This window comes from Pagrus pagrus (genome assembly GCF_965226575.1).
Source record: "Pagrus pagrus genome assembly, chromosome: 21".
Taxonomy (NCBI): Eukaryota; Metazoa; Chordata; class Actinopteri; order Spariformes; family Sparidae; genus Pagrus; species Pagrus pagrus.
Window position 1 is genome coordinate 1,177,053 of NC_140208.1, and position 13,699 is coordinate 1,190,751.

Genomic DNA, 13,699 nt, shown 5'->3' on the forward strand with positions numbered 1-13,699 from the left:
GGTGGAGTAAAATGTTGTGAGTGTCTCTTTGCTGTCTCTGTGGGGACAAACTTCGCCTGGAAACCTTGAGAATGAGGACATTTTGGAAAAGTTATGACATTTTCACAAAGAAAGTCAAGTTTTCTGGAATGTCAGAGAAAGTAAGTGTACTTTTAAAAAAAAGTTTTCTGTGCAAAGTGATAACATTTTTATAACGTCAAAAAAAAAAGTGACACGTGGACATTTTTGGAAAATCAGGACACTTTTGCTGAATGAGGGCATTTTATTTATAAGTCAGGACATTTTTGGTAAATCACGTCAGTTTTGAAGCAGCAGCTCAGGACAAACGAGGACATTTTGTGCCATCTTTACTTTCCTTAAGGAGTTAAAGCGCAGTCTCAGGTTGATGCTTTTCAAAATGTGTCTAATCGATGAGGCTCATCACAAATGTTGACATCAAAATTTTAGCTCACAGGTGAAAATGTGTGAAAGCATTGATTTCACATGTGAAAAAGCTCATTTAATGTCCTTTGTCATGAAAACGTCCAGCTCACATGTGACATTGTTTTATTTTCACGTGTGAAATACTGATTTTTACATGTTAAAGAGGAAATTTCACAACAATCAGGATATAAAACGTGTCTATTTGTGGGTGTCGTACCTGTGGAGAGCTGAGGGGGAGAGATTCGTCCTGAAGCGGTGATATTATTGGAGCCGTACTTTTCCATCAGCTCAGCAAACTCCCTCCTGAAGGACACACACACACACACACACACACACACACACACACACACACACGCGTCATGTTTAAATTACATTTTCTGAAAGAAAATCCAGCTATATTCAAATTTGACAAAATGTAAAAATACTACATTACAAGTTCTGCATTTTAAAAATATAAAAGGTGAAGATGTTCAATAAAGATCCCTTTGTTTTATTTAAAGAAAGATGAAAGTCTTGACGGGAGCTGTAACGTTTGGAGGTGGAGGAGATCTGAAGTTTTACTGTTTTGGAGTTTAGGGTTTCAATGAGGTTTATTAACAACAATCTCTCCACTTTCCCTCAAAATAAGATGTTTGATATATTTATGTTGTATTTATTTGTCTCTGAGCTGATCTGAAAACACCTGTGAAGCTAAACTGTGCTCCTCCTCACTCTCAGGTCTTTTTATCCTGGAGACTTAAATCTGAGTGCAGGCTGATGAGATGTACTTTCACAGTGGTGTGATCGGTGAGGTGGATGATCTGTGAGTGTTTGTCTCCCTCACATGGACGCAGAGGAAACCTGAGGTCACTGCTCGCTCACACATCTCTGTCTGATCTGGATGTTAATGCCTTCATAACAGGATTCACAGAGGTCAGAGGTCACAGACACAAACACTGTCTGACCGTTGTGACTCGACATGCTTTCTTCTGTTTTTGCGTTAATATCACAGTCTTATTAAGAAACTTAACTTCTGGATTCGAAGTGTTTAAAATGTTTCATCTCAAGTTCCTGGTGACACAATTTTATCTCAACGACACGTTTAACTACGACCATCGAAAAGAGCAGCAGCAGAAATAACAGCGTTTAATGAAATATAAAGTTTGAAGCAGAACTACAGCACCAGAAACACAGAGCACTCGTCCACGTGAAGGCTTTTCACACTAAGCAGATTCTCATCCGAAAAATTGGCACAGACAGAATAAATAAATGAATACTAACAGATCAAACTCCACATTTTAGAGTGGCTGTCTCTAGTCACCTATCCGAAGCACACCTGTGCACTAATCATGCTGTTTAATCAGCATCTTGATGTGTCACACCTGTCAGGTGCTTTCAAACTTCTTCACAAAATCTGTGAAATAATTATTTTTTGTGCAGGAAAAACTTTAATCTCTGACTTCAACTTGTGAGAAACGGGAGGAAAAACAAAAGTATTTCTTTTTTTTGTTGTAGTGTATTTAATAATAATAAAAAAGTCATCATGCTGGTGCTGCAGGACAAGTCAGAGGATCACCACAGTCAGAAGGTTTCATCCTCTGAGGCAGATAAATGTGATGTTGAGATATTTCAGCGGTGAACCAGCTGACAGGCTGAACACCGCCGTCCCTGGACACAACGCCCGAGTAAGTCATAAAAAACACATATCTGAAAAGTGATGCATTAACTGTTCAGCCCCGAACAATAATACACTTTATTCATGTAGCACCTTTAAAAACAAGTTTTAAAAGAGTTTTGACAGGAAGACGATGTGACAGAAAAAACAGTCGAGTCAAACACAAGGAAGCTTCGTCTGACGATAAAACAAGAAGGCAGAACAGAAAAATGTAGAAACAAAAGGTCAGTTTGAGTCAGGACAAGTAAAAAGGAATGAAACAGACAGAACTAAATAAAAGAAAGAAAGAAAGAAAGAAAGAAAGAAAGAAAGAAAGATAAAAGAGAATATAATCAAATAAAGGACGATAGGACCAAATCACATGAGAGAATCTGAAAACATAAAAAAGATTAAGAGCAGTAAAAAGAATAAAGGATCATAAAGAGATTAAAATTAAACAAACAAAAGCAGTGAAGGACGGTAAGAAATCACAGGAGGAATAAAAAACAGATAAATAGACGTAAAATGAAAAGTTAGAAAGATGAAAACTGTTTCAAAAGTGATTTAGAAGAAGTTGCTGATTCTGCGAGCCTCATCTCAGGTGGGTCGAGGTAAAAAGCGCGGTCACCTTTTAGTTTTGAGCGTGGACCCGGGCCCGACCCGAGGTTCTGAGGCTGCGATCAGGCTCGTATGGGGTCAGCTTTTACTGCAGTATGTCACTTGGGGCACGACCCAGACGAGCTTTAAAAGTAATCAGTAAAAATCATCAAATCACTTCTAAAACACGGACAGAGAGCCGGCGGAGAGCAGCTCGGACGGGAGTGACGTGATGTCGTCTGTTAACACCAGCACGAAGCCGAGCTGCCGCGTCCCGAACGAGTTTCCCCCCGAGAATCCAGCGACCCGCCTGACTCTTCGTGTCGGGACAACAGCTTAAAAATGACATAAACCTCCAGGCTCGATCCTGAACTCACAAAACTCCATCAATGAGCTTAAACTCCACGTGTGTTATTCTGTTTTTATCCATTGAAGCTGTGAGGACACCAGAACCAAATCCAACCCACCCTGCATGATCTCATCGCAGTGTCCTCGCCGTGACCCGCTGTGCCGCCGCGAGGCAGCTGCACAGAATAATCATAATTTGTTTAAAGTGTGAAACAACAATGGAGGTCGAGCTTTGAGGTGAGTACCTGACGTGTCGGCACAAAGCTGCTTCCACACACACACACACACACACACACACACACACACACACACACACACTGGCTGCTGCTTCGGTTTCGTAATATTAAAGATGGAAATGAAGGGAGGGACGACCTTTCCTCCGCAGTCAGTCACAACAACACAGACGCTCCCCATCAGCCGCTGTTAGCTGGGAACACATCTGCTCACTTCCTACATGCTCCTCCAACATTTCACGTCCGGAAACCATCAGAACACACGACGACCGACTTCCATCGATACGCAACCATCAGTCAGTCGGTGTACCTCCGACTGAAGGACAGGAGACTCTGTCAGGTGTGTCTGAACTGATTAAAAAGCATTTGTCGTCTTTGAAAGAAGAATCAGACGACAAAAGACAAATTCAGGTGATGTGATCTCATGAAACCTCCACAGTTCAGAAGAAATATCTTCACTGAAACAAGACGGTCTAATTCTGACGCTGGTTTGATGTCAGAATTAAACAGATGAGGTATTTCTGTGATAATAAGGTGTTTTTCTATCATGACATATAAAATATTACTGTAACTGCCAACAGGAATCACAGGGATCAAACTCGGGTCATGATTTAAGGATGTGGAGGTCAGTGTTGGCGTCTCTGTGGAGGACAGTGTTGGCGTCTCCGTGGAGGTCAGTGTTGGCGTCTCCGTGGAGGACAGTGTTGGCGTCTCCGTGGAGGACAGTGTTGGCGTCTCCGTGGAGGTCAGTGTTGGCGTCTCCGTGGAGGACAGTGTTGGCGTCTCCGTGGAGGACAGTGTTGGCATCTCTGTGGAGGACAGTGTTGGCGTCTCCGTGGAGGACAGTGTTGGCATCTCTGTGGAGGACAGTGTTGGCGTCTCTGTGGAGGACAGTGTTGGCGTCTCTGTGGATGACAGTGTTGGCATCTCTGTGGAGGACAGTGTTGGCGTCTCCGTGGAGGACAGTGTTGGCGTCTCTGTGGATGACAGTGTTGGCGTCTCTGTGGAGGACACGCTGTCACGTTGAAGCAGAGCAGGTGGACCCAGACACACAAGGCGACAGGCAGGGAGGAGACACATGGACTTCATCTCTCAGGGAGGAGACACATGGACTTCATCTCTCAGGGAGGAGACACATGGACTTCATCTCTCAGGGAGGAGACACACACTGTGTTTGTTTAACTCAAACATCTTAACTCCTCCTGTTGAAGTATGGAAAGAGGCCAAAACCAGGAGCAGCCAGTTAATCTGTCAGATTCTGTCAGAGTCCAGAAGACGAGAGCAGAACCTCACAGGTCCAATATGTTAATGAGTCTGCTGGCTGATCACTGACTCACAACCTTCATCTTCTCTACATGATGACAAGTTTACTCTGTCGGTACAAGAGATGGTGTACAGACAGCAGGAGGAGGAGGAGGAGGAGGAGGAGGAGGAGGAGGAGGAGGAGGAGGAAGAGGAGGAGGAGGAGTAGAAGTAGAAGTAGGAAGAGGAGGAGGAGGAAGAGGAGGAGTAGAAGGAGGAGGAGGAGGAGGAGGAGGAGGAGGAGTATGAGGAGGAGGAGGAGGAAGAGGAGGAGGAGGAGTAGAAGTAGAAGTAGGAAGAAGAGGAGGAGGAAGAGGAGGAGGAAGAGGAGGAGTAGAAGGAGGAGGAGGAGGAGGAGGAGGAGTTGTAGTAGAAGTATGAGGAGGAGGAGGAGTTGTAGTAGAAGTAGGAGGAGGAGTATGAGGAGGAGGAGTAAAGCTGTCAGAACGTCACCTGATATCATGTGCTGTAATTAAACTTTCTATCTGAAGTATAAAACACTCAGCTGATGTTTTCTGTGTTGCTTCATCTCGTTTCCACGTCACACTGTTGAGTAACGGCTCATTTCAGGCAGCGTCTCTTCTCCTCTGCTACCTGCCACCATTTTCAAAATCCCTGTTGCTACGGGAAACAACCGAGCCGCCAGGCTGTGAAGCCGACGTTCATGGCGGCCAAACGGTGAAATGACACATCACGTGATGCACTGGACCAGAGGAGCTTACATTGTGGAAGAAGTGGCTGTAAAACGGTGGATACATTTCTTTGAGTATCACAACTCCTCAGAACCGACTCGTTGGACTGGCAGAATTTGATCCATTCAGTCCAGTTAAATTTGGAAAGTCGAGAAGAGCGGCACGATTAAATTGTGATGACCCCAAACCCCAAAAAACATCCGCAGCCTGCCGGTGAAAAGTGCAACCAGGGCCTGCAGCTGCTGTTTCTGCTGATCCTTGTGTTGCTTCGACTCCTCGACCAGCTCGACTCCTCTCCCGAGCAGAAACCCCGCGGACAGACGGCCGGCGGAGCGTCCTTATTGTGTCACTGCGAGTTTGCGTTGACATGGCAGGCTGACGTGGAAAAGCACAGGGGACATCAGAGTGCCAGGTCAGTTTACCTCCCGCTGGTGAACCGCAGGACGCCGCCTGTCAGACACACATCCATCCCAGAGTTTACACCGAGGACGGATCAAACCGCTCACATGCTTCATTTCCAAAGGCAGTCAGAGCTTCAGGTAAAAACACCTGCCGCTCCTCCACACGTCAGCTGGTGTCGGGGAACTGTTACATCGGGAATACAACACGATCTTTATGAAGAAAATCTGACTTCTCTTCTCTACACACTCCCCAATCATCCAGGCTGAGTTGTAAAAGTTGGTGTATGATGAAGGTTTTTTTAAATCAATGTCGATGTTGCTTCTGAACAGGAAGGCCTCAAACAACTGAAAACAACAACATAATAAAACCAGAAAAAGACCTGAGGCATCTCGATGATACCAGTCAGGTTTTTGTGGAGTTGTAGTGGGAGAAACTGTCTCATATCTTTGTCTTTGTCTTGTGTTTTCTTGCTCGTGCGAGCCGGACCAGCGTCCACGAATCAGTCCTCGCCGCCCGCATCGATTCATCAAACCGACTCTCACCATCAAACGTGATCTCTGTTACAGACCTCACAACCAACCAGACTATTGTCCAGTTGTCCTTCTTTCTTTTAAAATCGAAATGTCTTCAGAGCTTCAGACTTAATGGAAGGCTGTGAACGACGTCAGCGCTGTCGGACATGATGTTTTTGTTTATCCCTCGCGGACCCGGGATCCAATAGCAACAGAGGCTTAGACGAGATTTAGCGACACTGTGCAGAATTAACAGCTGAGCTTCAGTCAGATTATTAACTTTAAAATAGGGCCATCATCCCATTCAGAGTACAATTATATCTGCGAGGGCTCGCACATCCACATCTTCACACTTCTAATGTTAATGCAGCTTCAAAATAAAAGCTTTTACATAACTAATTAACGTAGGGCTTTTATTGTGAAGACGTTATAAGAAATGCGATCGGATCCAAACCACATCTGGAGCTGGTTTGAAGTACGATTCAAATCGGATGCTATGATCGTTCGTAATGAATTTCAAAGTGTCTTTTGTGTCACTCACTGCAGTACACAACATCCAATCCAGAGCGACTACAACACAGAGAAAACAGCCTGTGGATAATCTTGCTGAAATAAATTGTTTGCTTCGTGACTTTACAGTTCTGCAGTCTGAACTGCTCTCTGATCATCAAGTGTGTCCTCAGATTACAGAACACAACATGGAGACTGGTCCAGCGAACCCAAAATGCATTCATGACTGAACCACAGTGAGGTTTAACTCTTTTCTCACCTGGACTCGTCGTCTCTGGCGATCAGCAGAGCCATGTGATTCGAGAGCGAGGCCGTCCTCAAGATCTCCACCGCCCTGTCAGGGAACAGGACAGAGATCTCAACATACTGATGAAAACTGAACGAATGATCGTCGAAACACCACAAACGTTCACTGACTGGTTTGATTACTATGTTCACTGCTCACCATGAATACCTTACAGGATGCATGTTCTGCCACTAGAGGTCTCTCAATCAACGAAAACAAAAAGTAGTTTGATGTGTTTTTAGTTAAATTTTTTCCAAATGTAAAAAAGATTATTGTATATTTACGTTAAATTAATGAGAAAACATTCTTCCTTTATTTTTTACAGTGTGGCCACTAAAAAACGTGCAGAACAGGAAAGTCCCTCTCCAGAGTGTGTTCAGTTTGTCCATTCTGGGCTACTGTAGAAACATGTCTCTCTGTGGACGAGGAGCTGCTCCCTCTGAAGATATAAAGACTCATTCTCACAGCACAAAACACAAAACACAAAACACACCGATTCATAGTTACATGAATGAAAATCATCATTATAGAAGCAGGTCTACATCCTGCACACTGGACCTTTAAGGTGTCTTATCCAAAACTACAAGTGTCAACCTCATGATGGACGAGCCAGTCAGCTGTCCACAGGGGCTGCTAGCATAGCGCACACACACACACACACACACACACACACACAAACACACACGCACGCACAAGCACACACACGCGCCAGTAAACTGCAGACACAACACACGTCAAACTCACCTCTCATTGGTCACTCCTATCAGACTGATGTTATTGACATCCAAAATGAGGTCACCTGACTTAAGCCGACCTGGAACAGAGAGTGACAGTCAGACAGTCAGACAGAGAGACAGACAGACAGACAGTCAGACAGAGAGACAGTCAGACAGTCAGACAGACAGACAGTCAGACAGAGAGACAGACAGACAGACAGTCAGACAGAGAGACAGTCAGACAGTCAGACAGACAGACAGTCAGACAGAGAGACAGACAGACAGACAGTCAGACAGAGAGACAGTCAGACAGACAGACAGTCAGACAGTCAGACAGAGAGACAGACAGACAGACAGTCAGACAGAGAGACAGTCAGACAGTCAGACAGACAGACAGTCAGACAGACAGTCAGACAGACAGACAGACAGAGAGACAGACAGACCAACCAACAATAACTGTCTCTTTCTTCAGTATGACCCAAAAAACCTGCCTACCGTCCTGAGCTGCCAGCCCACCACCGACCACCCGCTTGATGTAGATGCCAAACTCTTCTCCTGTGAGCTCTCGGTAACCTCCGATGATCTTCACACCTGCACACACACACACACACACACACACACACACACACACACACACACACACACACACCCACACAGGTTAGTGATCTGTTGATACTTTTGTGACACGGCTGTCTTTTGCTCATAGACGAGCAGTTTGCTGCACGCTGAGCAGAGACCACATAAACAATGATCAGAGGTCAGACGGGTCAGGAGGAAGATGCTCACCGAGTCCCTTCTTGCAGTCGCTGAACTCCAGCCTCTGGACGGCTCGGTTGATGCCGTGCGGGCCCATGATCATCCTGGTAACAAGCAAAAACACAACAGATTCAAAAACATATCAACATCCAAAGCCTCTCCCGCTCTCTCTCTCTCCTCGGTGCTCTGCTGCACAAAATAATCAAATCATCACAGGATTTTGTCATTTTCTCCCCACTCCCTTCCTCCCTCCTCCACCCAGTCACATCCTAACCAATAAAATCTGTCGCCTGAACCGTGCGGTTGACCTGGATGTAAGGAAGCCCCAACAGACACAAGCGGTGATCAGAAACAATCAAAGGAACATGACAAAGCAGTGATTGTGTCTTCGACAGGTCCCGAGTGTGTGTGCGTGCAGAGAGATTTGTGGGTGAGGAGGTTCAGATTAGAGCTGAATGGATTCCTCAGACGTGGTTAGCATGATCCTGCTGTCTGCTGGTCCTGCCCCGAGGCTCAGCTCACCGTCAGAGCAGAGCCCGACTGAGTGTTTCAGATGCTTCTGTATGTGGGTGCATGTGTGTGTGTGTGTGTGTGTCAAAGTGTTTTTGTAGAGACAGCATCTATTGTCATGGACAGACTGACATTGCAGGGCCGGAACGAGAGTTTTTCGGGGCCCTGAGGAGAATCTGATTCCCATCCGTCCTCCAGCGTTACGTTACAGTCCTCGCAGGGTATAAATTGCGTTATGAAGTAATCCTCGTGGTCCAGATCTCTCATATTTCAACAGAGCTTTCAGCCTCTCTCCTGGGAGTCCACCGCCTCACTGACGAATCCTCGTCATTGATAGGACTGTCATTTCCAAACCGCATCCAATGAGGTCACATCCTCCTCCCCTCGTACATCGTCAGCCTAGTCCTCCAATCCAGAGTCTGCCTGCTCCAGGCGTGGAAAGTGATGAGTCATCCCGAGCAGACAACCTGAGATAAAAAAAACTTGTAGAGGCACAAGGTTTGTGGTCTGAACCGGGTTTAGTTTGATTTGGGCTCAATCACATTTCCAATTTCTGTTTTCGAGTGCCCCCTTTGCTCCTCAGAACGGATTTACGAGGGGTCGTGGTTAAAATCTTCCCCCTATGAAGTGTGACAACCCTTAAAGACCCTCACACGTCATCAGTGGTTGTCGTTTCTCTTGCCTAACACTGACAATCCTGATGATATCACAATTTGCCATTTTTCCGATGGAAATAAAAAAGCGTGGATGCTTGCAATTTATTCACAACTTCTCTCCATCGATCATTAAATAACAAAGAACTTTGCTTCATTACCTGGACATGGACACGGACACGGACACGGACATGGACACGGACACGGACACGGACACGGACATGGACACGGACAAGGTGCTTCATAGGTCAACATTACCAACCAGTGCTCCTACCCTGCAGCCTGCACTGTTATTAGAGGAGCGGTACCAGGAGCAGCAACCTCACTGCTGGACTTAACATTTCAGTAAGCTAGTAGCACTTGACTTGACTCTTGTTTCTACTGACTTGAGACTTGAAACAGCTCTGCTCAACAGGAAGGCATCTTCTCAGACTTGTTCTGGTCACTCTGAATAAACCACAGATATGCCATGGCAACAGCGGCGCATGAAGATGCAGCAGCCAGTAGCTCCTCCAAATCATTTTTGTTGTTATGAGCGTCATTTTTTCGGCTTTGTTGCTGAAACACGTACTGCCTATGGCAGAAATACTGTCATCATCGTTGGAGGAGAAAGAGGGAGGTTGGATTAAAAGCAGCAGACTTTGAGATCATCACGGCCCACGGCCTGTTTCCATCCTGACAGTTCGGACCGCCCCAGGGAGGAAGAGAGTCGGAATAAGAGCCATGCTGATCCAGCTTGGTTTAAGGCTGCTCGGGTTCGTCTGCTCACAGGACAAGGAAATGGACAAATAGGACCCTCTGGGTGCAGGCAGAGGTTCCTGCTTAAGTAGACAAAGTGCAACATGTATCACCTTCATGACTTCATGGGAAACAATTATCAGGTTTGGACTCAAAAGCACGACTCAGAGAGCGGGCACGGAAAGTTAAAACTTGTGTTTGACTGCTGCTTGTAAACTTATCCAGTCAGGGATCAGGGAGCGAGGCAGCAGGCAGGGATTCAAACAGTCAGACGCAGATTAAAGCTGGAACGCTAAGTAGCAGGACGATCTGACAGAGTAGATGGGCCGGTACACACTGCTGGGGAACAGGTGTGCCAAGCTTTAGCTTCTTCTCTTCTGTTACAACCCAGCTAACTCGTAGTGCTGCAGCTCTCAGGTCTACTGTTTGCTCTGCCACACATGAAGGTCTCGTCCACAAGTACACATTGATTTTTTCTTTTTTAAAACGGGATGTTTGTGCACACAAGCTTCTTCCTGAGTGATCTGACGTCATCTTTCTTTTGTCGCTTTCATGTAAAGCGAGCTGTGAGGTCACATATACTGTGTGTTACATAAGGGATAATGTACAGCGAAGGGGATGAATAAAGAGTCCAAGGTGAAGGTGAGGTCCCTCTGATCTCTCCCGAGAGGCTTAATTTGAAATAATACTATCCGTTATCACACAGCCAACGACCAAGTACAGTACGTGACCCTGTATCACATGAGCCGTGTCGCCAAATTGGTGCGTAAGGTGCAAAAAACACGCACGAGACAGTTGAACAGTACCAGATTTACTCAACATGCCCACCCATCCTCATGTTTTTATCGACCCAGCCCCGCGTGCACTGCAAAACAAATGTTGGTTTGCACATGAATAACCTGACAGCAGCAGCTCTTCAAGCCCCACATACAGCCGACAACATGCACCAAAGCCTACTGCTGTGACACGAGGGAGCAATTTAACTGATCACTTAATACCTGATAATCTGCATTACCTGCCACAAGTGATTAACATCACACACAGGCCGGCTGCCAGGGGGACACACAGTAACACCTCCGCAGAGACACCAGGTCACCACGGACCAACACGGCTTCCTCCTCCCACCAACACAGTTTATTTTACAGGTTTTGTAGGTTGATTCAGAAATCAAAGCGACCGGATGCTCAAAGATTAAAATACTGAAACAAACATTAGGATCCGACAAGAAGAGAGTAGAGATTAGAGAAATGTTTTACTTTATTTTTTTTCATATTATTTAGATAGAAAGACGTTAATGTAAAAATGTTAAATCATCACTGGTGTATTCAGATAAATGTTCATGCAGAAGACAGTTATTTTACAGATATTTTACCTTCTGTTTTTTGTAATATGTTTGCATACTTGAGACTTGGCTTTACTTCAAATGCTGCAAAATGACCTGATTGGACCACTCTTGACTGCATATGCAGGGGAGCCAATCAGGATCAATGTGCTGATCTGAATTTGGAAATAAAAGAAAGTTTGAATATGGAGATGTTTAAACCTCCACATCATTCATGTGGAGTGATGAATGTAGGTCCGTTCACCCTTTTAGCTCTGCTTTAGGCTCCACCAACTCCTGAAGGCATCATATGTCTGTTTAGCTGCTAAATGTTTGCAGTTGTTGGCTGAAACTGAAGAAAACTCTGAGACTAAATAAACTACTTGAGAAGCGACGAGAAAACCACAATAATTGTCTGGAAGAGGTGAAAGAAGAACAGTCCAGAGAGCCGAGGGAAACCGGGGAGTTTGGTGACGTTTCTTTTGGTTTAGTGCTCCTCGTGTATTTTTCCGATGCACTCCGCTGATTATCAAGTAGTTTTAAAAGTAACTCAGGTCAGTTCGGATGATTAACCACACCTGCCATCGCTGAGCTCGACATGTGTATGAATATGGCTGCGACAGTCAAACAGTTTGACCTGATGAAGATCTAAACCTGACCAGAGTAGGAGCACAGTGCCGTCACAACATAAAACTGAGAATTAAATCTTTGTAAACGTACATTTGCAAAATGCAGAAATGTAAAGTTTACATTGCTGACATTTATTCTGATGATTGGGTCGATTATAGTCATAAATTCTTGTAGGGAAACTCGACAGCCGACTGTTATCGAGCTGATATCATGTCGTCTGAAGAAAGCACGAGTCCATTCTTGACCTTGAGTAGATAAATATAATGTCTACTCATGAACAAGTTTCCTCAGACTCAAACACAAACCTTCCATTAAACGATCCCATGTTTGTAATTTTGTGTTTAAAAAAAGCTCTTTAGTGAAGAGACCATGACGACCTGCCTCTCTGAGAGCATTGTTGGGTGTTTTCATTTTTTAATCTCCTCCTGTCTGTTTGCTTTCCCTCCCGTCTGCTCGAGCGTCAAATTAAAACAAGAAGCCCAAAAACAAGGGAGGAAAACAAACCGAGGAGGCTCCCCGCGGTGCGGCGCAGCAGATGTTCTGCTGGTGCAGACGGATCCATATGCTGACAGATTATCAGCGGTCATGTCGTGAGGCGAACAGACGCTGCTGCAGCTACAGTTCAGACGGGATCACCCGGTGATCGGATGAGAAAAGATCAATCGTCAGTGAGCTGATTCTGGAGTCATCGCACAGCTAAAGCCGGTTTACCTTCATGTCTCTGTGCACATCCTGCCTCACTCCATATGAGGTAATAACAAAGACATCAACATGTTACAGAATGAACATTTATATTGTGTCATGGCTGATATCCACTGTCCGGAAGTGGTACTTGTACTTTCCTTGCGTATTTCCAGTTTGTGTCACTTAGTTTCCGTTTTTTCTCCACAGTCCTGACAGCTGTCGGCCAAATACTTCACAGATTCATTACATCAAAATAATACAAAATATAAACCCACTAATAAATGACAATATAATTCTTAGCAGCAGTACGTAAAGCAGCGAGAGTCATCCCAACCTTACAGGCTGCAGTGGGCATCGCTCATTTTAATCCAGTCAAGTATAATAACATTTAAAAAGCAGGACTTGTCGGTGTAAAAGAGTATTTTTACGCTGTGGTATCACCGATGAAGTAAAAGATGTCAGAACTTCCTCGGCCTCAGGTTCACCTGATCACATGCTCCTCGACAGTAAGGCTGAAAGTTCAGGCTGCCCCGTATCCGTCACGCTGCTGTCACATTATTTGTACGTGTGTTTTCTAGGTTTTTGTGGTGTATGTTGCACCTGTATCCTGTTTTCTTCACCTGCTTTCCCTCCACACCTGCAGCTCACCCCCTCGTTTATTTAGTTTGTATTTAAGTTGTCATCGAGTCATCTGCTTTGTTTTAATGATCCTGTCGTTGAATTTCACCGATGTTTCCTCGTGTTGCCATCGCT

General features: G+C 45.1%; 1 protein-coding gene across 2 annotated transcripts in view; it reads right to left on the reverse strand.

Moving 5' to 3' along the window:
• stxbp4 (syntaxin binding protein 4) overlaps positions 1–8,999 on the reverse strand; it is a 39,402-nt gene extending 30,403 nt beyond the window's left edge. For both annotated transcript variants that reach the window (XM_084342517.1, XM_084342518.1), the window contains exons 1-6: positions 8,719–8,999; positions 8,441–8,514; positions 8,150–8,245; positions 7,683–7,752; positions 6,912–6,986; positions 641–726 (exon numbers count right to left, since the gene is read on the reverse strand). In XM_084342517.1, the coding sequence (XP_084198643.1) occupies positions 641–726; positions 6,912–6,986; positions 7,683–7,752; positions 8,150–8,245; positions 8,441–8,513 (400 nt within the window). In that variant the 5' untranslated portion in view covers position 8,514; positions 8,719–8,999. The remainder of the gene's footprint in view (positions 1–640; positions 727–6,911; positions 6,987–7,682; positions 7,753–8,149; positions 8,246–8,440; positions 8,515–8,718) is intronic.
• Positions 9,000–13,699: the final 4,700 nt, after the last annotated feature.